Raw genomic sequence first — 27,123 nt, forward strand, 5'->3', positions numbered from 1 at the left:
AAGAAATCCCATTGCGTCACCAAAGAGATGAACTTAAGATTTGTCGAGTCATCCTTGGGCGATCTGTGAAGATCCCTGCACAGACTGAGATGATTGTGCCAGGAAAACTTGCTAGGGGAGGTGAAGCTAGTCATCTGACACCAGGAATGATTGAAGCAAAAAGGGGCCCGACATCGTTCACAACAGGGCGTACTTTGGTGAAGTCAAACCATGGCAAACTCCCCATTCGTGTGGCCAATTTCACAGATAGCCCTATTAGGATGAGGACCAATCAGACATTGGGATGGTTTCACCCAGTCACAGAAATAAGTGGACATCAGGACGACAAACATGTAGGGGCCAGGGAGAATGGAGAGGAACAGGAACACTTGGCTGCAGCTGATATAGCAGCAACCAGTGCTGGGACGCTTTGTACCCCAGACCCTGTATACTCTCCCATACTCGGACAGGGACACTTGGCTGCAGCTTCCATAGCAGTAACCAGTGTTGGGACGCCTTGTACCCCAGACCCTGTCCAATCTCCTTTGCAATCAGAAAGACTTGGAAAACTGTTGAAAAAATTGGAAATAGACGAGATAGATCTGACTGGGTCACAGCGTGCCACGCTGATTTCCCTCATAGCGGAATATCAGGATATTTTCTCAATGGATGATCTGGATATTGGGCACACCACAGTGGTTGAACATCGGATAAACACCGGAGATGCTGTCCCGATAAAGCAGAGGCCGCGGAGGGTACCACCCCACCAACAACATTTTGTTGATGAGACAACCAAAGACCTCTTGGACAAAAATCTCATAAAGGAGTCTACTGGACCATGGAGCTCGCCTATCGTACTGGCTAAGAAGCATGATGGGAGTTTTCGCCTATGTGTAGACTACCGAAAGCTAAATGAGTGCACTGTGAAGTCAGCCCAACCACTGCCAAGAATAGATGATACACTTGGAGGACTGGCTGGGTCCTGTTGGTTCAGCAGCCTTGATTGTGCCAGTGGCTACTGGCAAGTGGGCGTGGCTCCCGAGGATCGAGAGAAAACAGGATTTGTGACAGGAGTTAAGCAATATGAGTGGTTGGCCATGCCATTTGGTCTGACTGGAGCCCCAGCAACTTTTACCAGGCTCATGAACATCGTGCTAGGGGGGGGTAGAGTACTGTCTCGTGTATTTGGATGACATAATCGTACATACACCATCGTTTGACCAGCATATTCAGCAGTTACGAGAGGTTTTTGAGCGCCTCAGGAAGGCCAACATGAAGTTGAAGCCAGTGAAGTGTAAGTTGCTGCGACGGAGTCTGAAATGGTTGGGACATGTTGTGTCCAAGGACGGGATCGCCACTGACTGTGAAAAGATACGTCAGGTCCAAGAATGGCCAACTCCAAAGGATGTGGGTGAAGTAAGATCTTTCATGGGCTTGGCTGTATATTATCAAAAGTATGTGAAGAACAACTCAGAGATAGCAGCCCCACTTCACCAGTTGACTGGAAAGAATGCAATTTTCGAATGGACAGAAGCCTGTGAACAGTCATTTTCCAAACTGAAGAAGGCATTGATTGAGGCACCAGTCTTAGCATACCCTGACTTCTCCGAAGATGCGGGTCTCTTTGTCTTGGACACTGATGCCAGTGACTTTGCTGTAGGTGCCGTTTTGTCCCAGCGTCAAGAAGATGGCTCTGAAAGGGTGATCGCATACGGCAGCAAGAGTTTGCAAGGTGGAGAAAATAATTACTGCACCACACGGCGGGAAATGTTAGCTCTCGTGAAATTTGTTAAGCATTTCAGGTACTTTCTCCTGGGAAAAAGGTTCTTGGTCCGAACAGATAACATTGCGCTCCGGTGGCTGCTTAATTTCAAAGACCCATCCGGACAGGTGGCCAGATGGCTCGAGTGCCTAGCCGAGTTTGATTTTAAGATTGAACATCGTGCAGGAAGGCTACACGGGAATGCTGATGCCCTGTCTAGAAAGCCCAGTAGAGTCAGACAACATGGAGATTGCCCATCATGTGGGCCCACTGACAAAAAGAGAATCGATCAGCAAACGCCAATGGACAGAAAAACTCAGTCGGTGAACCTAGCAAGTGTAGCAGTGACCCAGGCAAAACCAAGTGCAAAGTCCAAGCCACAGAGAAAAGTACCAACCCCAGTGGAACTGCCTATGGATTGGACCGCTGAGAAAATTGGACAAGCTCAGGTCAATGACCCTGAAATCAACGAAGTTTATCAGCATGTCCTTTCCAAAGAGACAATAATTCCACAAAGTGTTTTGCAAGGATGCAGTACTCGGACACGGGCAGTTTGGGCCCAGAGACAATTGTTGGAACTAGAGGAGGGAGTTTTGTATTTCAAGTCTCCGGATCAGTCAACCCAAAGCCGTTTGGTTCTCCCAGTAGCATTGATAAAGCCAGTCTTAGTTCAAGCTCACGAAGGCTTTGCTGGTGGCCATTTGGGAATGAGGAAGACCTATGCCAAACTTCGATCTCGCTGCTGGCGACCAGGCTTAAAGCGTTTAGTTGAAGACTTTGTTCGCACATGCCCCAAGTGTCAGAAATGCAAATCACCACCCAAGGGAATAAGAGCCCCCTTACAGAGTATTCCAGTGGGCAGACGAAACCAAAGGTTGCATATCGATTTTGTGGGGCCCATTAATCCACCCTCCAGAAGGGGAAACCGTTATATCATGGTGGTGGAAGATGCGTTCACCAAGTGGCCCGAGGCATGGCCAATGAAAAATCAGAAAGTCTCCACCTGTGCAAGAGTTCTAGTCAACGAATATGTCTCGCGTTTTGGTGCACCCGAGGGTATACATTCCGACCAAGGGGGGAATTTTGAATCAAAAATCTTCGGAGAGATGTGCAGCTTATTAGGCATTGAGAAGACTAGGACAACTGCATATCACCCGCAATGCAACGGTCAGGTTGAAAACCTGAATAAAAGCCTGAAGAAAATGCTAACAACCCTTGTAGATGAAAAGGGACGGGATTGGGATGACAGATTACCATCAGCACTCATGGCATATAGGTCCAGTATACATGAGTCAACAAAGGAAACTCCTTTTGCAATGACTTTCGGAGCTGAAATGCAAATACCTCTTGACCTTATGATTGGAACATCTACATGTGGCTCTGCTTCCCCAGAAACAACAGTATATGTGAAGGATCTCCGAGAGAAAATTGAAACATCATATCGAAATGCCAGGGACAACCTGAAGACGGCTCAGAGGCGACAGCGACAGTACTATGACCAGAAGATGAAAAATTCTTCTTTTTCGCAGGATGATTTAGTCCTCTTGAGAGACTATCATCTTCGGCCAGATGAGGTTAACAAGTTCCACAAGCCATGGAAGGGACCTTATAAGATTAAGGAGAAGATATCAGAGGTGAACTATAGGATTGTGCCTCTCGATGGGAAAACCAAGCAAACAAAAGTGGTCCATCTGAACAACTTGCGGCGCTTCTACATTAGAAAGGAGGATGAGCCACGTCGGGTGGATGATCATCCTAATAAAACATCAGAGAAGAAGGATTTCATTGAGAAACTTGAAATGGAGTCAGCTGCTGAGAACTCTGAGACTGAGTCTGAAGAAGAGGTAGAAACTATGCCTTTAGAGTTTTTGAAACTGCCTATAGGAAGGTCTTGCGAAGAAACCCCAGAATCTCGTGGACAAGACAAGCTGATGTCAAGACCAGATTTGAGGGACCCTCTTGGTGCTGCTTTAGATACACCAGAAGGGAAGGGCCGCTTTGGTACCCCTAACTCTCAATCTGGTTCCCCCGACGTGCAACGTCCAGGGATGGGACCATCAGATGGAGCAGTAGATCCACCAGATGGGGAATCTGCAATAGATATTCCAAACCCAGACCTGGATGGCACCGCCTCTTCAATTGATTCATCTGTGTATGATCCAGCAGACGAAGTACCCATGAACAAATATTGCTTAAGACCACGTAATGATATGCAGAGGCCTGCACGTTTCCGTTTGTCAATCGATTGCGCCGCGCGTGACACAAACCAACGCGATTCCGCATCAATGCAACAGAACAAAATGCGATGGCTCAAGCGCGCCAGAAAGTTAAAATTGAACCGCATCTCAGCAACGACTTAATAGTGAAAACCTGTTTGTAGCTTTAAACAATTCCTGAATTCATGGAGGCCACGGAAAAGTAATTTGGTAACTTGTAACCTGGCACCCCTATACCTGGGACGCTCTGTACTCCGGGAAGGGAGAGGTGTAGATTTACATTACCTCATGCCAGGGTACTAAGGTGCCTTTGATCTGCCGCTCACAGGAGGATTTTCGTTTTGAAGCAATAAGGACTTAGTAAATGGATAAGAGACTTTTAAATTCATTTAATAGTGCACTGAGGGAAGCCTATAGAGACAATCTGTTCGTTTAGTGTGTTTGATCAACACATGTTAAGACTATTTTTGGATATATTTGTTGTGTTTGTATATCCTTGTTCTATGCAGAGAAATGGACTCAGGACTCATTTCATGTACTATTGCGTGTACTTGGATCTATAGTTTTGTGTATTTTATTGCTCAGGATCGGAGCTAGTAATGGTGTTTTTTTATATTTGATAATTATAAAATCATTTCAGTATTATTATTATCATGATTTTGGAGAAGACAATACTGAGGATGGACATGATGGAGGATAATCCCTACCCAACTCAACAAGACGCCAACTCTTATTTTTGTGTTTTATGTTTGGGTAACATATGAAAGCCCTGTTATGTTAGTGAATTGAATTCTGTAACATTGTGGTCAGTTACACACTGACCAAATTTTGTGGGGGATGGTGTGGTGTCCCGAGCCACCCCAGTCTGTCTTCGGCCCGTGTTGCGGCCGGGGCGAAAACGGTGCATTGTTGTTGTTATTGTAGTCGACGGGCGAGACGAGACAATAAAGTACGAGTTGAATTAAAGCCGATTTGCAAGTTCATTAGTTCACTATATCATGTATATCGAGTACCAAAGAAGGCAAATCAAAGGACATTACAGTTGCACTAATTCGGCCTGGATAAGATTTACAGTCTGAACTCACAGTTTGGCACCGGATCTCGAGCCTTGAAGCGCATGCCCATTATGAATCGAGCTCGAACGCTCTATCATGAAAATAGTAGCGTAAAAATGAATGACCAGACACACTACCGGACGTGCGTTAACTACAGAAGCGACTCACCAACCTTATTGAACAATTTTTTCATATCTAAATATCAATTTCTTCCAAAAGCTATTCTATTTTTGCCAAAAAAGTGCAGTCTGATGCAATGAACACATTTCGTGCATTTCGCAAAGCCGGCATTTACGGGATCGTTTGCCATCTTTTCTCAAAAGTCACGTGCAGCGGCCATTTTATGTCTAAGTAACCCACTCGCAGGGTCGCTTACTTCGGCCTGGCGCGAAATAAGGCGCCAGTGCCAAAAAGAACGCACTGGCGCTTACTCGCGCAAGCGCCGCACTAGTAATCGAATACGCTAAAGTACGCATGGACCGGTGGAGACATCTACACGAAGACAACGAAACTTCTCTCGTCAGCACGCTATAAGCTGATACATCGTTGTCAATAATAGAAGTTGCTTCTCACTGATACCCTGGTATTGCCACGAGGTTGGAAATCCTACCTGATACTCGGGAAGCTGGGGAATTGATTTTCCTCGTTGGGAATCATTAGATGCTGTAAATGATAACTACTGAATCCATTTTGCATACAGTAACTTTATTCCTGAGTTGCAAGGACACTTACATTGATTGAGTATACAGAATACATAAAATCACAGGCAAAATAAAAGTCTATATATTTCTATCTAAAAGTCAAGTCTGAATGGAATCTGAAAATCCAAAATGGCAAAGAGGCCATATTGTATCTCCAATGTCTCATGACTATCGAAACACGGCCACACACAAGACAAATCAAAACACCCCTATCAAAAACAAAATATGTACGTATCACTACCAGTTTATCATCTTTTCTCGCAGGGTATGTGGCGATGATAAATTTGATAATCTAATCCTTTATGTATGGATTGAAGCTTATCACGTTCCATTTCAACGTTATCGAAACCTCGTTCCATTCCAAGCATGACTAGACGTGTTATTCGACGCGTTATTCCGCTGATTTCCCTATCCGAGTCTAATTCAGCAATCGGCATCCATCGGCATGCGCTTATCTCATCCCGACAGGGAATAAGGTCAAAGGTCAATGGCCGCAGTCGGCACACGAAGTAAAAGTCTGAACGTCCGAAAGCGCCAGGTTGTAAGTGTTGCTGACGGAATCCGAGAACGGACTGGAATTCTGAAGAGAGAAAGTCCAGAGAAAAAATAAAAGTTCAAATTTACCTGTTATCGGGCTCAGGAGTGGCACAAACTTTTAAAAGGCTCAGAAAAAGCACAGACAGGAAGTACATAGTGCTAAATGTACACGAGATATGAATATCAGTTCATCGGAGATTTGTACAAAATTTGGACACTTGTGCACCCACTTCTTTGATACACAACTTTAAAGATGAGCAGTCTTTCGGTTACACCCAATACATTGTCAAGGAAGAGAGAATGACTCTTCCATTATCAGACAATGAGCAAATTTACAGGTGTTTTCATAACACTTGCGACAAGCCGTGATAATTAGCTATTGGCCGTCTAACAACCCCTTGGAAATTGATTAGTAATTTAGTCTCGAGACAACCCCGCTTATCAGTTTGTTTAAGGTAGTAACCCACCATGTGGTTAGAAACAGTGGGAATGGATAAGGTATAGATTTAGTTTTAGTTTGGCTATTGGTTTGGTATCAGAACCATGAAACAAGAGGCCCAAGGGCCTGGTGCTCAGCTGAAACTTAAAGCTTGCTGACTGGGACAGGACATTGTCTAAATGGCAAACAGCAAACTGAATAGACTTAGTTTGACCCAGAACACCAGCCTGACCTGCCTGGCGTCTTGACGTGCCATGACCTTGGCATTGCCAAGCAGTCCAATAAACACAACACAGTCTAATCAGAATTGGTGAAGGCTGTGGGGATCTTGGGGGCACCACGAGGCCCGGGGGGTCATCACTCTCCATCGATCGTGTTCTAAATAAAAATGTCGAATGGGTGACTTCAGGAGGTTCGGTATAAACTGATTTTTATTCCATTCTGAGGGTTTATAATTGACGAAAGTTTGGTACATCCTACAAGATGATTTCACAGTGCAAATCAATGCACAGATTTAGCATGCTCATCCTCTAAAGAGGCTGTTTTACCTGCTTTGACACCCGTTTCTTCGAAGACTTCTCTCTCTGCTGTATCACCTGAAAAAATACAATTTCAAAACTTCGATATGTTCATCAGTTTCATATTACAGACCGCTATCTCTGATACCAGGTACCTGCCAAGAAGGCAGTTTGTACACTATACTTTACTACCTGGTGGATTACCAACTGGCCACATCCGAAAGAGTTGCCAACAGGGCTCGAAACCGTCCACTTTCTGTTCACCATGCGGACACCTTAACCACTAGGCTATCGGGATCGCTTGATATTATGTTCACAGCCCACAAAATTAGACATATGTTGAAGACTTGCGGGAAAAGATAATGGAGCTTTTTCTTACCAATATTTTCACCAAGATCTGACACCCCGCCAGGGAATTTCCACATGACCATCTGGAAATAAATAAACATTGAAGCGTAAAAAAATGGAACACGGTTTCAGTTTTGATATTACTTAAACCTTACTGCTCACTACCTACCCTTCTATTTTTCTCCTTTACAACCAGAACTTCTTTGGTATCTTCCCGAAACACAAACCCTAAAAATATACGCAACAAACTTATAACAAGTGCTGAATTTGGGGTATGAGCCCTGGGTCTGGCTACACTAATTTACTATTAAAATATCTTCTTTTTTTCAAGCATTCATTATGATTAATAAAAAAGGTTGTGTTTCATCAAGCATTATGCAAGGTTCCTGGACAAAATGACAAAATGTTGGTCGACCAATCGCTTGGGCTGCTAATCTCCTCCACGGGGACTTAGCACTGACTCTCACTGTAGTAATTCAGCATCGAAATATCATTTTCTTCTCAAGGATGGAATATACCTAATAAACAAGGGTGTGTTTTATGAAGCATATGCAAATTTCCTGGACAAAATTACACTATTGCGCTGGCTGTCGGGCACAAAAAACAGTCTCATTCTCGCAAGCCTACCGAGTCAAAGAGTGCCAATCTCTGACAAATCAACCTAAGATTTGAAGGAAAAGACAACTACCTGCACAGCCAACCTGGTGACTAGCTGGTTTAGGCAGCTTGTTGGGAGACGATGTATCAAGCCACTTGGTAAGTATGGAGTGATTAGGATCGGCGTGATGAAATGTAAAGCCCTCAGTAGCTGCCACTGGGATGAAATGACTGGACATGATGGGGACTTTCAACCAGATGCCTCTTTTACCAGAATCTTGCCACGACTGAAGAGATGCTGGAATAGTATGAGATAAGAAATTAGAATAGTTTTACAGAGAAGATCAGAACTTTAAGAGATGCTGGAATAATATGACTTTATGAGATAAGAAATAAGAATAGTTTTACAGAGAAGACCAGAACTTGAAGAGATTCTGGAATAATATGAGATAAAAAATTGGAATAGTTTTACAGAGGAGACCAGAACTTGAAGAGATGCTGGAATAATATGAGATAAGAAATTAGAACAGTTTTACAGAGAAGACCAGAACCTGAAGAGATGCTGGAATAATATGAGATAAGAAATTAGAATAGTTTTACAGAGAAGACCAGAACTTGAAGAGATGCTGGAATAATATGAGATAAGAAATTAGAATAGTTTTACAGAGAAGACCAGAACTTGAAGAGATGCTGGAATAATATGAGATAAGAAATTAGAATAGTTTTACAGAGAAGACCAGAACTTGAAGAGATGCTGGAATAATATGAGATAAGAAATTAGAATAGTTTTACAGAGAAGACCAGAACTTGAAGAGATGCTGGAATAATATGAGATAAGAAATTAGAATAGTTTTACAGAGAAGACCAGAACTTGCTCAATGTGAATGTGGACTCTGAAGGCCAGACTCCAGCTCTTGCGCTTCAGACTTGCTTCCTAATGAAGAACAGAGAGAGGAAATCCTGTTAGATTATAAACTTTACCACCATGTAAATCCACTGCCTTGTGAACATTGGTTGCATGCCGCTACGGTTGGTCACTTACAAATTGAACTTACTTGAGAGAATATCTTGAAAATCCTCAGCCTTAAGACTGGATGACAGCTGTCCAAGGTCAACTGTCACTCCACCGAAACGGTCAACAGCTCCATCCAGATTTCCATCTTTGGATGACAAGTTTGAAAATGTCCGGGAAAGAAATGCAAATCTTTTTTTGGAAGATGAAGAAATTATGCGGTTCTGTAGTCCTGCAAAGTGCTGCACGGATGTTACATTGCCAACATGAGTATCATACAGACGAAAGAGGGTCCGCAAACGCCTGAGGGGAGTCATCTTGGAGATGAGGAGGAAGACCTGCAGAGAAAAAGCACAATACATTTTGTACAGGGACAATGTGGGCGTTGGTTTTAGGTTGTGACTTCGTTACTCTGCACATGTCCAGTGTTTTGACTTTGTGACGTGATTGTGTCTTTCAAACTGTTCATTTACCATTTAGTCAGAGCTGTTGCGCCTCTCCCATTGTGGCCTTTACCTCCCACTATGACTAGCACACTGTACTGTTATTGCTTTAATTGTGACACTGTCTTTACCTGGCCTTTGCGGTTGTGACATTGTCCTTGCGCCGCCAGCTGAATAATAAATAAATGCAAATCGCAGTGACGGCGCCCCATATATTTAAATACAATGCAAAATGTGAACTTCAGGGCGTTTCTATACTATAATCAAAGAATTGTGCATGTACTTGTTAACTTAGTACAGATGCTTACGGTCAATTTATGTCATTCAATGCCCAAAAGTCAATATTTTCATCCTAGAAACAGTAGAAATTGGTAAAAATGCAGACGCTTTTTCACGTCAAGAGCAATGTTGTTGATGTCGTTTTTACTAATTCCACTGCTCCCGGAGGCTACAAGTCTTAATGCATTCTCCAAGCGTCGTCAATGATGATTATCGCCGTCAAACCTCACTCGAGCTACTCTCTCTGCCACAGTTGGCTCGCCAGTCAACTCTCAACAATGGGAACAATCGTCGGCCGACAGGCCAAACTGTGGCAGAGAGACTACGTGAGAATTTCAGCGGGTGCATGTAAAATTCGACAGACGGACCGAAGACGGGCAGATTGGTCTTAATTGTCTTCGGCTGAAATAAACCTGTGCCGTCGGTTGCCCTTTCGCTTGTGCACGTATGAGTTGAACAGCAAGTATAAGTGGGACAATCAGTATAAAGGAAACCATCGTGCAAATGTTTCTGTTCATGTTTCAGGGACCAAGTGTCACAACCTCCTGTCCTTGTTACAAGAATAAAGTTTTTTGATGTCATCTCATTTTGGGGTAAAAAGCACAGAAATGAATTTTAGGACCTCTCTAAGGATGCCCGTGGGACATACTGCTGTCTTCAGGAGTCTGATTGCAGAGGTGAAGTTTTATAGAAACAATCCATTTGGGACCAAAACCACTGTCCCCAATAGAGAGGGTGTCCTCCTAAGAGAGGTGTCCATTGTAACTGTCTGTTTACTTATTAAAATTAGAAATCCTTAATAGCATAAAGAGAGGGACTAGACTTGCTCACACACAGCTGAAGAAATGAGGAGAAGATAAACTGCAGTTTAATCTATACAATTTATTTGACAATTCACAAATCATGCTATCACATAGTGGCTTCAGGTTAGCTGCACAACTTTCACACAATAAATAAATAACAGTCTTGCTTAGTGAATGATAGCGGCTCTAATCTAGTTTGAGTGGGGTAGGTACCATCTTGAGCCTTATGCTGCCTATTACTGTTGGCACCTATTATCAAGTCATCTATAATCACCCTGGAGAATCGGTAAAATTCTCCTCTTCTTGGACAGGCCAGCTCGGAAAGTTGGAAGGCCAACCTGGTTCTCAGCAAGTTGGAAAACTGACTCTCCAGGTTGATAATGGACATAGCACTTGATGTATATGTATGTACAAGGTGACAGACTTAGAAATCCACCTGCAAATGCTTCAGTTCCAATATTTTAATGTCTGAGAAGAAAGTCACAGGTATGTTTTTTTGTCATGACCATGATTGAGGTCCGGGAAACTCTGAAAGTTGCACCAACCAATTAAAGATGACATGTTTTTTATATCTAATTAAACATATTAATTAATTAGAAGTACAAATGTACCATCAATTAACCATCTGATTACTAACGAGAGCCCCATATGTAACAGAAAGGTATTATTAATTGAAAATCTTTTCAAAAGCCACCACGAGTATTTCTCAGTCAAAGATACCTCATTATAATGAGAATACAATATGGTATTTGTTTATCTTTGATTATACCTATGACTACGAGTGGTATATATTCCTGAGAACCTTTTAATACCTTTTCTAGAATCCATTAAAATTACACAGTAATTCTGCCCAACCAAGTAGAGCACTTGAATAATAATCAGTTAATCATATTCTTACGAAATTTGCTCCCAATTAATCAAAACAGATAGGAAACCAGTATTTCTTGACCCAGATTACCACTATAAGTACTGACCTCACAAGCAAAATCAAAGCTTGATTGGCGCAAAATTATCAACATTACTTTTTCGTCTAAAACAGACGAAAGCCTGTAGCCAATGCCATCATTCAAAGTCCCTAGAAAATTTTTTACACCTCCAATGCCCCATCCTCACATCCCATTATAAGCTGGTCCCTCTCCACCTTGCGGACAAACCCAGTTGATGTTTTGAGACGGATCCTTGATATCACACGTCTTACAATGGATGCAGTTCTGCGCATTGATCTGCAACCGCTTCCCACTACCGTCTTCTTTTTCTACGTATTCATATACACCTGTAACCAAGAAGAGAATACAGAAATCGTCAAATTAACCCTAAGGACTACGGCAAACAACTCGTAACATTCTGAAAACCCAGTATTGATGCGAGATTGTTGACACTGTATGGCAGAGTTCTCCACAGGGTTTTCTCAAGGTAGGTCGGTATCCTTGTTGATATTCAACTTCAAGAAGTTTTGCCAATTTGCAACACAAGGTAGGGTGGCCCTTGAGAATCCCTTCAGAAAATTTTTGAGCAAGGTAGGGAGGCTTTTCCAAGATAGGGTGGTAAGCTTCCAAAGAAGGGTGGGCCACCCTGCCCTTGTGGAGAATAATGTATGCAAAAGTCGTTCTTAAACAGGAAGAGTGGGTCCTGGAAGCAACAGCAGAATCTGAAGAACATCTCAAAATAGTGCAGGATGATAACGAATTACCAATGCTTGATCCGAACGCAGAAGAAGAAGACCGATACTTCAGTCGAGGCAACAAGGTTAAAGGGAAACAAGAGCTTACCAGCAGGACAGAAGCGCTGCTCAGGTCCATCATAGATAGCTAAATTATGGTCCTCTGGCACGGAGTCGTCATATAGTGTCAAATGGGCTGGTTGGTCATGGTCATGGTTCGTCCCCGTCAAGGCGACAGACGTCAACAGATCGAAGCTGATCTCATTATCTGGCTTTGGATACTCAATTTGTTTACATTCTGCGGCTGGTTTCAGATGTGTGTTATCAGCACCTGCAAACAAGAATTGGGTAATTACAGTGGACCCTCCCTTGGTAGACACCTCTCTATTAAGGACACCTCTCAATCAAGAACACTGCATTTGGTCCCAAATCAGCTGTTTCGATTGAGTTTTACATCTTTTAGATGTCACCACCAGGCCATTCTTGAAAATATCAACAATAAGGAAGGACAAGTTTTCACAAAATTCGGGTTTTCTGATAGTTCCACAGCCATAATCAGTTGTTCATTAACACATATTGGGTCCAAAGCATCAATACACGTATAATGGAACCTCACTCAATGGACACCTCTCTATTAAGGGCACTCGTTTTGGACCTAAATTGGTTTCCATTCAATTTGACCTCTCTAATCAGGACACCTCTCTAATAAGGACAGCACCTGTCAGTCCTGAGGGTGTCCCTGATGGAGATGTTTTACTCGATACCAACCTCCATGTTTGAAAGTCCACGGTTCTTTCCCCCTGAGCAGGTAGCTTATGACACCAGTGTAGAACATCCCACCGAAGAGACCCAGTGGTGTGTTAAACGACGGCCTCACGTTCCTGATCTGGTGCAACTCCTTCCAAACCCAACTCTCCTTCAGCATGCCATCATACTTCACTGGTTCAATCCCTAACGAAAATAGGAAAACACAAAAGTAAAGTTTGTTTATTACCCCTAATGAACAAGCAAACCAGATTTGGCTGAGACACTCCTCATTGGAAACTCCTGGCCCATCTGCCAGACACCTGGCAAGAAGGCAGATTGTACCCTGTATGCAGTGGTGAGAGAACATCTCTGTTAGAAACCAATCTACCATAGTGACTCATTCGTTTTAAAGAACTTGGCCCTGGTTTGATGGTGAGCAAACTTTTATGTCAGGAACCAATCAACCATAGTGACTTATACCAATCAACCAAATTTGGAGTGCCTACAGTCCACAATTATTTCAAACAGACACCGTTACAGAGTCAACTGTGGAGAATCTTTTCCCAAGACCCATATAAAATGATCTGAGTATTCTCACCAGCAGTTTGTGACGAGCCCTCATTCACTGCATCGTATACCGCCTCCGCTGCGATCATACCACTCTTCATGGCATTGTGAGATCCTTTGACCTTGGGGACGTTGAGGAAACCAGCCGCACAGCCAATCAGACATCCACCCGGAAACGTTAGATCAGGAATTGACTGAAACATAAACATATTCCATGAACACGCCAGTGTCGACCATACCCATGTTTACAAACAAAGATCCAGATCTGGATACGATGACTTGAAATCCCAAGAACTTGTGTAGTCGAATTTGAAAAGAGTACTTCGACTTCTTAGCAGAACTTAAATCTTATAATCCTTGTAAATGTCATGTGTATGTACAGTTTGTATTGAAGTGTAAACATGTAAGGTAGAATGGGGCAATTGTAGCCCCGGTTTGATTCATGCGGATATCAATCAATAGCATAGGCAGGGGCTACAAATAAACTGGGGCTACAATTACCCCATTCTATCTTACATTGTGTGGCATGGTTGAATTTCACTTCCTACCTGGACACAAGGCCCGTTTGAAATTGACCTAGGCCTATGATAGTATCCAGACCATGTAAGACAGTCCATATCAAGTACTGTACATTAGATTAAATGTTTATCTGGAGACAAGAAATTGTTCATCAACAAGCATGGCCAAAACTTGGGTATTTCAAGCTGAACAGGTACCAGCAAAGACGTCATTTGTTTCGGGTGACGACGTCATGCCAGACGACTTGCATGAATTACGAGTTCCGTGATTTTCGCAGTGACATTATTAAGAGTATTGCGTTTCATCTATAATAAAATTCGGAGTTGGCCATGGACAACTGAGGTACCGATTTCAGCTTACTCCTTTGGTCGAATGACGTGATTTTTCCACTGTGAGTTACCGTCATTGCCATCTTGCGGCTGCACCACCGAAACCAAGAATATTTGGGGATCTTCTCGAGTTTTTAAGTGTTTTTTGCTCAGATATTGGTGATTTTGTGACAACTCCATTTGACATGGTAAACCACCCCGTGTTCATTTCCGAGTCAGCCGTGGATCGCGCATCTATATCTGTCTTCGGTCATTTGGATGTGTGTTCGGTGAGAAGTCTCGGGGAGTGCGACAATCAGCAGACCTTGGGCTAACTTGACGTCTCGGGGTAGTGGCAGTGGGTGTTCAAAGAAATACTCGATTGACAATGCCCGTACCAGTACAACCCGTCCGTAGGACGGGTACCAACTTTATTATGAATTTGGAAGCATATTTTAAACTTCTGCCAACCGCTGAGCAGGTTCAAATTTCTCAAAGGAGTAAAGAATAGCATCCCGCGAAGTTACTATTTATAGCTAACAAGGTCATTTGCATAAGATATTGATGACGTTTTAGTCGCGTGACAGGCGGACATCGACACTTATTTCTACGCATTTGAGCTTATTTCAAAGTCAATTATCTTTGACCCAGCATTGTTTTTAGCATGAATGATACCATAGAGTCAGAGAGAGGAGAAATATTCAGAACAATTATGTAGTATTTCCAACACTCGGACATGTGCCAGATTGAATCTAACTCCCCTAGTTAGAAAGCCTGAATCCATTACGAAACTGCATAGTTGTCCGACATTGCCTGTAATTCAGCGATGGGGAAATAGAGGGCAGCAGCTGCAGTGACGTCATCTTCGCGGAATGCTATTCAACTTACTTGCACTCCACCTTCATTCAACGCCCTAGCACCGTAGCCGATTCTCTTGCCTCCCTTTAGGTACTTTGCTATACTCGGATGATGCTTAAACTGCTGGAATGCTTTGAATGGGCTCACGTAAGGGTTGGCATAATCTAGGCCAACCTGGAATAGAAAGGGGGAATTTTTCCATTAAATAACTACAGTAGGGCCTCTCTAAAGACACTCTTGAGACAAATACAAAGTCCTCATCAGATTGGTATCCTGATGACAGAGGTCGAATTGTGTGTAGATGACCAATTTGTGTGAGAAATCAATGTCCTTAACAAAGTAGGTGTCCTGATAACAGAGATGTCCACCGAGGGAGGTCTCACTGACTGTCAAATCAAAACAAGTGAGGGCGTGGAATGTAATCAAAGAGATGTAATCAAAACACCTTGTGGTAGCCCACTGGACACTGGAATATATCATGAGGCTTTGGGCTGCGATCTGTATTCAGAATGTATTTTATGATTATGATAACTCGGTAAGGTTTTAATACTCACAACATAACCTATTGATATAAGTGGCACACCGCCCTCTTGGAGATGATAACAGAATGAGCCTCCATAAGTCTGATAATCCTGAAAATAGACAAAAATATTGAAAAAACCTGGTTCAAATTCTTTCGAGAAATTTATTTGCGACTTCATAACTTATCTTCTTAGCCAATATATCTGTGAATGTTTAACAGTACTGCTTCAGTCATCTTGTAAAGTAAAACTTCGGAGAAGTTAGGATGAATGCTGACCCTGACTAGAACTTACTCAGCTTTGAGACTGAATTAAAGTCATTCCAAAACAGCCTCAATTGAACTAATTTGCAGAACGATTTCACACTGATGAACCACATTTACTTGTAAAAGAACATCAAAACATTTTAATTTGTAGTGTGCATAAGGCCAAAATATTGAAGTCGTATTCCAAGTTGGGAGCTGCAACCCTGTCGATTTCCGACAGCCATATCAAAATCTCTATAGTGTTCATTATACCCACCAGAGGCCACCCTACAGCATGCTCCGTCCTCCCAAGAACGTGATTCTCCGGCTGGACTTCCCACAATTCCTTCAGACCTATTCCGTATGTCATCGGCTCCTTATCTTTCCTCAGATCGTATTTTTTTATGACTTGTTTAGATAGGTGGCCATGGCAACCCTCGGCGAATATTGTACACTTAGCATGAAGTTCCATCCCTCGCTCAAATGTTTCCTGTGTAACAAATAAAGTTTTTACATTTTTAATGATTTCTTTGATATTTGGGCCAAATAAAGAAATACAATAAATGACCATAAGTTTTTGACACGGGGGAGTGAGGTAAAATACTTCTTCTTCTTCTTCTTCTGTGTTCGGGATATTTTAGATGCACACCAGACAGTCAGCCCAATTTCATTAACAATGTTGGCTGTCCTGGAGAGTTCAACCCAGAGTCCCAGAGCTTTGTGGTCAGGGTGGTGTCCTTTGGCGAGTATTCCTCTCTATTCTTCATTAGGGAACAGGTCTGAAGCCACAGAGCCCCAGAGCTTTGTGGTCAGGGTGGTGTCCTTTGGCCGGAATTCCTCTCTATTCTTCATTAGGGAACAGGTCTGAAGCCACAGAGCCCAAGAGCTTTGTGGTCAGGGTGGTGTCCTTTGGCCGGAATTCCTCTATTCTTCATTAGGGAACAGGTCTGAAGCCACAGAGCCCCAGAGCTTTGTGGTCAGGGTGGTGTCCTTTGGCCGGAATTCCTCTCTATTCTTCATTAGGGAACCCGCCTGAAACACCTGAGCTGAAGTCTGGTCTCCAGCTCCACATTTACATTGAGCAGATTCTCGTATAGGTATAAAGCAACTGGTTTTTCTTACTCTGGATGAAACAGGAAGCAAAGACACCTTTATTTTGTTTATTTGAGCCGAAAAAAAGGGCTAAATCACAGAGATTATGACTTTTTTCTTTCAAAATTGTGTTGTACCTACCTTAGGTGAGCCATCCTTGTAAATGCCCACATCATTGGTGGCGACTCCCTTGACACTCCCATCCTCGTGATAAATGACCTCGCTGCCAGCAAATCCCGGGAATAACTCTACCCCAAGCTCCTCTGCCTGCTCGCCTAGCCATCGTACAATATGACCAAGACGAACTATGAAATTACCATAATTATGCATCGGCATACCTGAAACAGAACAAATGAAAACTCGAATGCAGTTTATTGTTTAAACCTGGAGATCCTATGATATACAGATATTCATCAATGAGTACAGATATTCATCACTGAGTACAGCTATTCATCAATGAGTACAGCTATTCATCAATGAGTACTGATATTCATCAGTGTTCTCCACAAGGCCATTTGTCAGGCTGGCTCACCCTACCTTGGCAGCTCACTACCCAACGTTGCAAGAGCCTCCCTACCTTGCTCTAGAATTTTGTAAAGGGTTTCTATAGAGGCACCCTACCTTAAATTGTTGGCCACACTACCTTGTGTTGCACACTGGCAAAACTTGTTGAATATCAAGAGTACCACCGTACCTTGTGAAAACCCTGTGGATAACACTGATTTATGACTCTTCATTGTCACAGTAAAGGCGGTGCCTTGCAATTAAAGGAAATGCTCGGTCCAGCCATGGATCAGGCGGTTAATACGCTCGCTGCTTGACACCTACCTGGCAGTAAAGGAATTGGAATCCTGTACTTTTCTGTGAGAAATGCAAATCTGTCTTCTTTAACTGGAGTGTGCTCTGGAAACTGTAAAGGAGAAAACTCTGTCACTCAAGAGCACCCACCACTTGAGTTCTCAATTACACAATAAGCAAAAAATAGTCTCATCCGAAATTAGTCTCATCCAACAGACCTTAGACTTGGAAGAAGACTTTATAACATCTCTTTCTTCACGAGACAGTCACTCTGGTACAATGGACCACAGCTTTCAGTCTCATCTGACAGACCTCAGACTTGGAGGAAGACTTTATAATAACATCTCGTTTTTCACGAGACAGTCATTCTGTTCAAATCTTTCCTAGGAAATGCAGTGGATTTCATAACAATAGTTTCAATTCAAATCACTGCTTCAGTTCTTCAAATCTGTCGAGACAAGTCACATGACAACTTACACTCCTATCTTCAAAATCGGGGAAAAGTTCCCGCAGGGCCGTGGGCTCAATAACTGCACCAGACAACGTGTGACCTCCAATCTCAGATGCCTTCTCGAGGACACAGACTCGAAGCTCTTTCTCCTGTGACTTGGCCAGCTGCATGATTCGACATGCTGCGGCCAGACCGGCTGGTCCGCCCCCAACGATCAAGACGTCACATTCGTCGGCGAAGCGCTCCATATTTACATCTGAGTTGCAATGAAAGAGAACATTATTACATCGAGAGTAAGATATCATTGTTAGTAGTGGGCTTTCTAATTCTCCTCAACTCGGCCAGTTGTTTTGCGACAGCTGTTGGCCCTATATAACATTTAGCACTAAGCTAAAAATCTTCTGTTTTTCTTTTTACTAACTCCATAAGTCTGTCTTGTACAGTTGCTTACTAAGTGGAAAAAAATTGTCAAGGTACAGCACATGGACAACAACCATAATCTAGTGGATGACCCCGCCATACCTTTCCATCTTGGATCTGTTTCCCTGGAGACTATTGTATGATGAGTTGTGATTTTAGGTGCCGCTTTCACCTCGGTGGAATAAAGGTGGCGCAAGACACGCAGACCTCCATACGCTGTAAAAACAAAAAGATGTGGAGTTGAAACTAAGTAGTGGTTACGGTAGGCCTACTCAGGCTACTGTACCATTTTAAACCATCGACATGAGAAGCAGACGGTTTACCAGTTACCATCAATCAATCAGCAATTCCTTACTTTCATTTCAGAAGTCACATGGACAGGTTATGTGAAGCCCTGTCATGATACATATTACATATACACAAAATGCACTGCATTGCATGAGGTGCCAATGCATCGCGAACAAAATGTACATGACCGAGGTTGTTATGAAACTTTTGACATCTCAAAATCTAGGAAATCTACCACAGATCATCATGAGACGACCACAAGACTATGACTTAGATTAAGTCCTAAGAAGGCTTTAGAAGCGCACATATTGTTTTAAGTGACCGGAATTGCAATATCTCCAAAAAACATGACTTTACCGGCTCTTTTCGAACCAAATCGACAAAACGCCATTTTTATGTAGCGGCGAATATTTTAAGTCCATACAATATATCAATATAATCAAAACCTTATAAATATGCTTTATTACATATCTAATGTATTTTTTACATTATGAGTAATATAGTAATGACTGAAATTCTAATTTGTTTCACTTTTATTAAAATTAAAATTAGTATTTGCTGAGTAGTTTGCAACACCAAACAGAAAAATTGTTGTTTCATTTTCAGAAAGTTCTCGAATAAAGTCAACATTTACTGCCTTTCTGTTCATTTGTTTCCTTTAAATAATAGGTGTGTGTTGAGAAGATGTCTTCAACATCCTAATCCATCAAATATTCTTGTTTTCGCTTGTTGTGAACACTACCAACACTTAAAACTCCACATGAAAAATTCTCCCCAAAACCAGATGTGGTGAGAACACATGCATCATGATACATGACCGTGTCCGGACGTGTGCGTGTTGGGACTTGGGTATCATTACCAGGAAGTTTTTGAAAATGGCATAAATAGCGAGAATTCGATGGTGGAATTATTCCTGACAATAGGCCTTTTCGAAGAAGACGAATCCGCATCAAACAAAGCAAATCAAATGCACTCTCAGAACGCCTAAGCCGACTTCAGACATTGCCTAGAGACACTGCGATCCTTTCTTCAAGGTAAAACGCATGACTGGTCAGCGCCAAAATAAATTTTCCCTCAGCCACGGCAATAAGAGGCACTTATTTGCAAACTTCATGATGACTCATTTATTTTCAGCCATGCCGATTTCTGAGAATGAGAACAATGATGCCACTTCAGATCCTGCAGGAGATGGAGGCACTGCTAGCAGTAGCAGCAATGGGAGTGGTGGTACCCCACCGCCACAACAAGGGGGTTACAACTTCCAAGCAGTCAAGGTACGAAATATTGGAAAAAAGTTGAAGAACATGTTTGAGTTTATTCCTTACCTCTTGTCTTAATCTATTGTAATCTAATCGGAGCGCACTTAACTTCATAGTCAGAGTCCACTTGACTTCTTCATCTAATGAAGTCGTAGCCAGAGGTGTGGCAAAGTCAGAACTATACTTTGACCACCTCTCTCTTGTGTCCTTGTGGTTGAAGGAGGAGTGTTGAAAGCTATGCCGGACCAGGACTACTGAAGCATCTTGTCCTACCACTCAGAATTTTTTAAAAAGGTGAAGTGTGTTGGCCATAAACAAAAAAACATTGCCATGAGGATGTAAAAATTGGATCAAAACTTGTACAGCTTGAAAAGTGTACAACCAAGTTGTGAAAGTATTGGGCCACTGTCCAAAAACCTTCATGTTTGACTTGTCATATGTCTTTCTTATCATGTGACTTGTTACCCTATTATGATTTCAGGAACATATGATGGCAAACAAAGTTGAAGCTGCCTTGTGGGGCACGAGAGTCTTCACGGTGTTTTCTGCCATCTTCTTCATGATACCACTCTTGGGGTCAGTATCAGCTGCAAAACTAAGCACTACCTAGGGGCTAGCTTGTTGATAATCAAGGGAGAGTTTTTTTCTCTAACCCACAATTAAGGGATAATCAAGGCTCATTCAGGAGATGTGAGCTTTTATATTTTCAAGAGGTCTTATTTGGATCAAGATGATTTTCTGTACACTGATTTTCTATACACTAAATGACTAACCCTTAACATCAGGTTCAATTTCTTTATCAAAGAGGGTGTCAAGCTAAATCAGAAATAGACTGAGCATGATTGGATGTTAAAAAAATTTTTTTCTTCAGAAATCAAATGTCATTCTACCAGCGATCGCTGATCAGCAGTGCAGCTACTAGCGCCCTCCGACTTCACCAGCGACTACCAAACTTTCAGCTGAACCGAGAATTCTTCGGCCTTCTCTTCATGGAGGATAGCTGCCACTATCTCCTCTTTGCATTGATATTCATTAACAGTCACCCAGTGACATGTATCCTTTATCAAAAGCAACGGAAATTAGAGCTAGTGTCCATTCCTGGCAATTCTGGGCTGTATTTATCAAGAAAATGCAGGTCATTTTGAAAAATTGATGGTTTGCCTTGTAATAGAGTAATAGGGTAACAGGTCTTTGCTTACTTGCTTCTTTGCACCCTGGAGAATCTATTCCCCAGATTGCTGAGAATCGGACAGGCCTTCCAGCTTGCCGAGTTTGCCTGTTCTGAGAAAGGAAAAAGTTGATCAGTAAAGTTTGATAAACTGTGTTTTTGAAGTCTTCTAACACCAATTTTTCAAGCTGGGTTTCATTTGTCATACCATACCAGAATCAGTTGCTCACTGCTGGACATGAGCTGAGTTAAGAAGTTGGAAACCACGCTTGGCTAAAGTACCAGCAAACTACTATGAAATCCCAGTACCGCCCGTTCTCATCAACTGCCGTATACATGTACGCTTTGTCTTTACCATCGTCGTCTGCCTTAACCCGTCCACAGTGGCTTTGATTCCAGTGTTCCTTTTTGCTCTTTTACACGCCACCAACTTCACAAAAGTTATATTGGATGTGAGTATGATTTGAGATTTCTCACTATCTCTTTGTATGCTGTCAATGACGTAATGTCCTGAAAGCACTAGTCACCGACAGTGTGCGAATCTGTCCTTTGTCAAATTGGGTTTACCCGCTAAGTTACCGACTGACAATTCTCTGAAGTGAGATGAGCAGATATGCCAAGGCAGGCTCAAAATCCCACGCAAGTCAAATGTGTTCTTGCTGTTTTGAACAAAACGCCATACGAAGTTGGAATCCCTGGCTCCCATTTGAGTGTATGCTAGTATCGGCAGACATATGCGTAACTGCCTTAATAGCAAATGCTGTCCAAAAAAATACCTGGTACGTGTATTTCTTTGCCATGTGGCCATTTGTTGGAAGGTAAAGAAGCTCTCTATTCTAACTTCATGACGTTACATATGTAATGGTAATGATCTATGTAATGATTACATTATGTAATGGTAATGATCTATGTAATGATTACATTATGTAATGGTAATGATCTGTGTAATGATTTGTTCAATTCACGAACGAACTGTGGTTTTGTTCTTCAGAAACTTGGACCAAATTCCCTGCAGACGTTAAGAAATCTCATTACGAAGCTGGAACTGCAGCAGCGATCCATTCTAAGGTTTATAGCCTGTACGGAGATATTCCTCATGCCAGCTATCATCATCATGATATTCACGTAAGATCCTCTTTCATCAATATATACACCGTTTAATTCCCCTTCATTCTAATATTTCCGTATTTTGACAATTTCGCCCGCTTGAGAGACGTTGTTTCAAGATCGTGGCAGCACCATCGTGGAAAAGGATTTTCCAACTAGCAGGCGAAAAAAGAACGATTAATGAGTAATCATTGGATGCCGACTGATTTTACACATAGTTGCAGATAGGTAACTCTATCTTGGAGTACAACGGCACTGTTCTCGATCATATTAGGACAAATCACCAGTTCAAAGTAGACCAAGTTCCCTTCCTGTGAAGTGTTTAAATCAGAGCTAATATGGTCGTAGTTGACGCTCCGCTCTTAACTCAATATTTTGATCACCAGTCTGACCCCAGCTTATGCCTTGAGTCCCCCTCCAAACTTTGACCTGAAACTTGAACGGTTTATTCCAAGTCTGTGCAATGTTTATTTTTGTTCTGTCTATTTCAGGGGTCGATCAAGTATACTGTTACCGTTCGTTTATTATCGATTTCTCACGCTAAGATACGCCTCAAGGAGGAACCCATATTCCAGGTGAGATAGGCCAGATTAATACTGCCTCTAGTTAACTGCTAATGAAAGTTTACTTAGCATTTTAAATAATATGATAGTATTGAGTTCTTATATAACACCTTTCCAGGTTTCCCTGCTCAAAGCGCTATTGCGATATCATATTATTACCCTGGTCTCCACAGAAATCAATCAGGGGTTTCAAGGAGCAACCAGAAGGTGCTCACTTGAACTCGACCAGTAGGGGCACCAAGCTATTGTTGGTGGGTAGCTTACTGTGACTTGCTTAGGAATACAATTGTTCAGTGGATGAGGCTGCTTCTAATTTGTATCCCAGTTTCCTTTAGCCTGCCCCTTTAGGCCTTTCCGGTGCTGCTACAGAGCTTGATGCAATTTTCAGCTTTCAATCATGCGTTTCTTGAATTTCTTTCAGACAACTCTTCTATGAAATGCGCGTGGTTGTTCATCAGCTGGTCTCCAAGCCACAGTGTCCAGGATTCATCAGCAGCCTGTGTTTCAAGGTGATGGATATCATTTGCAAGTTAGCCCCACAAGTCGCACCAGATGCAGCCCGGGCTCAGTGAGAAGGACTTGATCACACCTGGGGTTTGCTGCACAAAGATTTTCATCGCAAAACGAGACGTTTTTGCCATTTTCAGAAAATGGTATCAAACTTTGGAATAAACTGAAATCTTTGCATGTTATTCATATTTAATGGTTTACAGTTTGCATGAATGTTCTGAACTTTGCAGGGCAGGGAGTCATTATATGGAAAATACTATAGTAATAATATGGTTTTAACTCCATAATGTGGTTATTGCACTTATCTTGTTTTGCGATGAAACCCAACACAAGTTACCTTTGGGTGTTTTTTTTACGTAGAGCCACCGAACCTTGAGGTGAAACATCAGGGCTGAAATTTCTGTGACTTTCATGACTGGCCAGGAGCCACGGTGGTGTATTGGCTCGGGCCTCGGACTTGCGGTCAAGAGGTCTCTAGTCACCCACTGCCGGCGTGAGACTCTGGGCAGGTCTCTTTGTCAGGTCCACCCAGGTCTTTAAATGGGTACCAGTCGGAAATGCTCAGGTTGTAACACTGATTACAGAGCAACTCATCTGAGTTCTACTGATAGGTTTCAGCTTAGACTTGGGAATAAATGAAAAGTGCTTTGAGAATGTTGTACATTTTAGAGCGCTGTATAAGAATGTGAAGTTATTTTTTTATTGATCTTCAGCCAAATGACAGAAATGGATTCACTGAACTTGTGAAATGTTAGTGTGATCAATTGTGGCTGAAAATGGTTCCATCTGAATACGGTGATGACAGTTGTGAAATTTCAGCCCTGAACACCCATTGAGCATGTAAATGCATTTTTCATTCTGAAGCAGTAGCATACGGGTTGAGGTGACCAACTGCCACAATCAAAAACCTCGGCAAAATTAATATATTCCTTTTTGCCTGTTTAGCAATCACCATTGAGAATAAAATATGTCATTCTTCAATTACTTCTGTGGTGAATGGTTACCATTCGATAAATTGTTTGAGGAGTTTTGCGGTTTAATGAGAGTGGACCAACTCAGTGCAGCTCATGACTTATCTAGCTCTAGTATATTGGTATCATAATGGACTAAACTACAATGTTCTGTGTAGCCTATTGGTTACAGAACTGGCATTTGAATAACAGAATATTAACTTATTTTTTTGTAAATATGTCGACGTTATTGTCTATATTATAATATATGTAGCAACATACAGATGTGAGATAGAAAATACTGTGACATAACGACTAGATGTGACTCGCTCTACCAAAACTAGGCGCTTGTCGCATCTGAACTCGACAGGTTGATACGGACTTGTTGTTCATTTCCCTATTGTAGACCTTTTGTGAAATCTATTACAAACTGATTTGGTCACATTTCACAAAAGGTCTACAATAGGGAAATGAACAACAAGTCCGTATCAACCTGTCAAGTTCAGATGCGACAGCGCCTAGTTTTGGTAGAGCGAGTCACAGATTAGGATTGCCATGTGTACTGCTTGTTCCCAATAGCCGCTGTTCGACAGGGGGCAGCACCTGTTGGGGAGGGTCTAGGAGACCAAGGGAGGTGGGGCACCCTTGAGAATGAAGGAGGTGGGTGGCCAGGGAAATTTTACCAAAATTCATGGCCACTTTTTGGCCAAGATTTCTGCAATATAAAGTGCAGGTTCTGCCTCCTTCTCTATCTGCTCCTGCATGATATGTTGAAATCATGGTATCTCCAACTACTTCTCAAGACACTCAACAAGTTTCAGTTCTGCAGCAAGGTTGGTTGCAAAATCTTTATATGCTTTATAGTTCGCCGGGCAACAATAATTGACTTTTTGAAATCCGTCTTTGTCCTGAAACGGTGATGGGAAAAGACAAATTTATACCTATAAGGCCGCAATTATATAGAGTTCTTGTTTACACACGTGACGTGTCACTGTTCACAGGGGACATGAAGAACAAATGAGTCATTTCCAGAGAGCAGGCTGCACACGATTCACGATTCACGATATCACTTTTCACCCTCGTGTCGTGTTTTCAGGTCTAACTTACGACAATTGAAACGTGAATCCCATATAACTCTGGCCTAAGGTGCTGCCCTCCAACAGAAAAATGAGCAATAGCGTGTCTAAAGTTAGCATAAATGCCTTACTAGGTACTTTTTCAGGTTCTTGTGAAAGTAACTGTCTGTTTCCAGATCTCACATCAATGATAAATGTTTTCAAAAGGATGTTGAACAATCTCTGTATTTTCTTTATAAATGTTGTAAAACAATGTAAAACATCTGAGGAAGATTTGCTATTGAAGGAAACTGGGCAGGTAATATATTCAGATTATCTATTTGTAGTTTCGTATTGTGTTACTTTTAAAGCACATTATTTTTCTTTTAATTTTCACTGACAATTTTCATCATCAATTTTGTATTGTTGGCGACTTGGCCCATAATTGGGCCTTTGCCGTTTTGGATTCTGTTGCTGTTGCTGTCGAAAAACTGCCTGGTTTGTGATAATGTGCTGTCGGTTGACAGCATCTTTCTTGACATCGCCACCCTTTACTGTTCCCGTTGGTGCGTTGATGACAAAGTGCGCCACCAAATGGCGTACATTTGACACCCAAAATGACATCTTGCTCTGGTGAGATCATCTGCACATCCACTAGAGCAGAAAGAACACACTCTTTTTTCTTGATCTCAATAGTTGTAGTTCCACCTATCATAAAACCCCGTGTCTTTTCAAGACCCGTGTCTTCACCGTGTGTCAAAAAAGCCGGGGCGCACTCTCACCTATCTATGGTGTCAGATAATGGTTAATAGCCCCGGCGACAGGTGCGCTGTAGGTAGGGAGCTCTCCTGTGTTTCTTTCCCGTTGGAGGGGGCGCAATACCGAGGCAACTACACCGCGCTATCTGTCACCGGATCTTAGAACTTGCAATTGCCATGTCTATTCAGATTCCACCTATCAAAAAACCCGTGTTGAACACGGGTCTAAATTAGCCCCCATTTAGCCCCATCGAGCTCGACGGAGCTTATAGACACGGGGATTTGACACACGGGTCTATTTAGACACGGCAATTCATAGGTGTAAGCGCAAAAGACACGGGGATTTGATAGGTGGAAGTACGACTGATGTTTTGAGATAAGACATCCAGTTTAGGACCTCCCAGTCTGCTAGCTTTGTATGCCTGATATCAAATAACTGCCTGGTATCAGTTGAGAAGTACTGATAAGTGAGATTAATGGTTATTTTTTTCTCATCCATGCATGTATACATGATTGTAAGGTCTCGATGTGTTGTTGCCAAGGTATAAATGTTTCTCTTTGGTAAATATAAATGCATATGAAAACAAGCT

The 27,123-nt window shown here is 42.2% G+C and overlaps 3 protein-coding genes across 3 annotated transcripts; 1 reads left to right on the plus strand and 2 right to left on the minus strand.

Moving 5' to 3' along the window:
• Positions 1 to 5,713: 5,713 nt before the first annotated feature.
• LOC135493700 (nucleoside diphosphate-linked moiety X motif 6-like) lies at positions 5,714 to 9,597 on the minus strand. The gene is made up of 6 exons (XM_064781223.1): positions 9,208 to 9,597; positions 8,244 to 8,450; positions 7,725 to 7,783; positions 7,587 to 7,638; positions 7,238 to 7,285; positions 5,714 to 6,293 (listed from the first exon to the last, which is right to left on the minus strand). The coding sequence occupies exons 1-6, from the start codon at positions 9,524 to 9,526 to the stop codon at positions 5,962 to 5,964; spliced, it is 1,017 nt and encodes a 338-aa protein (XP_064637293.1). The 5' UTR covers positions 9,527 to 9,597; the 3' UTR covers positions 5,714 to 5,961.
• A 1,156-nt stretch (positions 9,598 to 10,753) lies between these two features.
• LOC135493774 (electron transfer flavoprotein-ubiquinone oxidoreductase, mitochondrial-like) lies at positions 10,754 to 19,560 on the minus strand. The gene is made up of 12 exons (XM_064781325.1): positions 19,521 to 19,560; positions 18,978 to 19,091; positions 18,482 to 18,711; positions 18,035 to 18,116; positions 17,348 to 17,544; positions 16,392 to 16,604; positions 15,903 to 15,980; positions 15,379 to 15,522; positions 13,695 to 13,857; positions 13,118 to 13,300; positions 12,459 to 12,680; positions 10,754 to 11,962 (listed from the first exon to the last, which is right to left on the minus strand). Exons 1-12 carry the CDS (start codon positions 19,552 to 19,554, stop codon positions 11,799 to 11,801), a joined length of 1,824 nt encoding a protein of 607 aa, XP_064637395.1. The 5' UTR covers positions 19,555 to 19,560; the 3' UTR covers positions 10,754 to 11,798.
• A 184-nt stretch (positions 19,561 to 19,744) lies between these two features.
• LOC135493220 (transmembrane protein 33-like) lies at positions 19,745 to 27,120 on the plus strand. Its single transcript, XM_064780328.1, has 8 exons — positions 19,745 to 19,832; positions 20,298 to 20,437; positions 20,904 to 20,998; positions 21,294 to 21,475; positions 21,975 to 22,042; positions 22,582 to 22,715; positions 23,189 to 23,272; positions 23,682 to 27,120. The coding sequence occupies exons 2-8, from the start codon at positions 20,300 to 20,302 to the stop codon at positions 23,830 to 23,832; spliced, it is 852 nt and encodes a 283-aa protein (XP_064636398.1). The 5' UTR covers positions 19,745 to 19,832; positions 20,298 to 20,299; the 3' UTR covers positions 23,833 to 27,120.
• The last annotated feature ends 3 nt before the right edge of the window (positions 27,121 to 27,123 follow it).

Source organism: Lineus longissimus, chromosome 9 (genome assembly GCF_910592395.1).
Source record: "Lineus longissimus chromosome 9, tnLinLong1.2, whole genome shotgun sequence".
NCBI lineage: Eukaryota > Metazoa > Nemertea > Pilidiophora > Heteronemertea > Lineidae > Lineus > Lineus longissimus.

What these genes read in the sequence shown, in the direction of transcription:
- LOC135493700 (XM_064781223.1), bottom strand. Translation starts at nt 9,526, where the DNA reads ATGTATTGTGCTTTTTCTCTGCAGGTCTTCCTCCTCATCTCCAAGATG. An exon ending in TTTTCAAGATATTCTCTCAA is followed by an intron (nt 8,451 to 9,207) that starts GTAAGTTCAATT and finishes ATACTATTCCAG; the next exon opens with CATCTCTTCAGTCGTGGCAA. An exon ending in AGAAACGGGTGTCAAAGCAG is followed by an intron (nt 6,294 to 7,237) that starts GTAAAACAGCCT and finishes TTCTCTCTTCAG; the next exon opens with AATTCCAGTCCGTTCTCGGA.
- LOC135493774 (XM_064781325.1), bottom strand. Translation starts at nt 19,554, where the DNA reads ATGGCGTTTTGTCGATTTGGTTCGAAAAGAGCCG. An exon ending in ATTTGGTTCGAAAAGAGCCG is followed by an intron (nt 19,092 to 19,520) that starts GTAAAGTCATGT and finishes TTGTTTTTACAG; the next exon opens with CGTATGGAGGTCTGCGTGTC. An exon ending in GCAGCGCTTCTGTCCTGCTG is followed by an intron (nt 11,963 to 12,458) that starts GTAAGCTCTTGT and finishes TCTTGGTTACAG; the next exon opens with GTGTATATGAATACGTAGAA.
- LOC135493220 (XM_064780328.1), top strand. Translation starts at nt 20,300, where the DNA reads ATGCCGATTTCTGAGAATGAGAACAATGATGCCACTTCAGATCCTGCA. An exon ending in ACAACTTCCAAGCAGTCAAG is followed by an intron (nt 20,438 to 20,903) that starts GTACGAAATATT and finishes TTATGATTTCAG; the next exon opens with GAACATATGATGGCAAACAA. An exon ending in TCACAAAAGTTATATTGGAT is followed by an intron (nt 22,043 to 22,581) that starts GTGAGTATGATT and finishes TTTGTTCTTCAG; the next exon opens with AAACTTGGACCAAATTCCCT.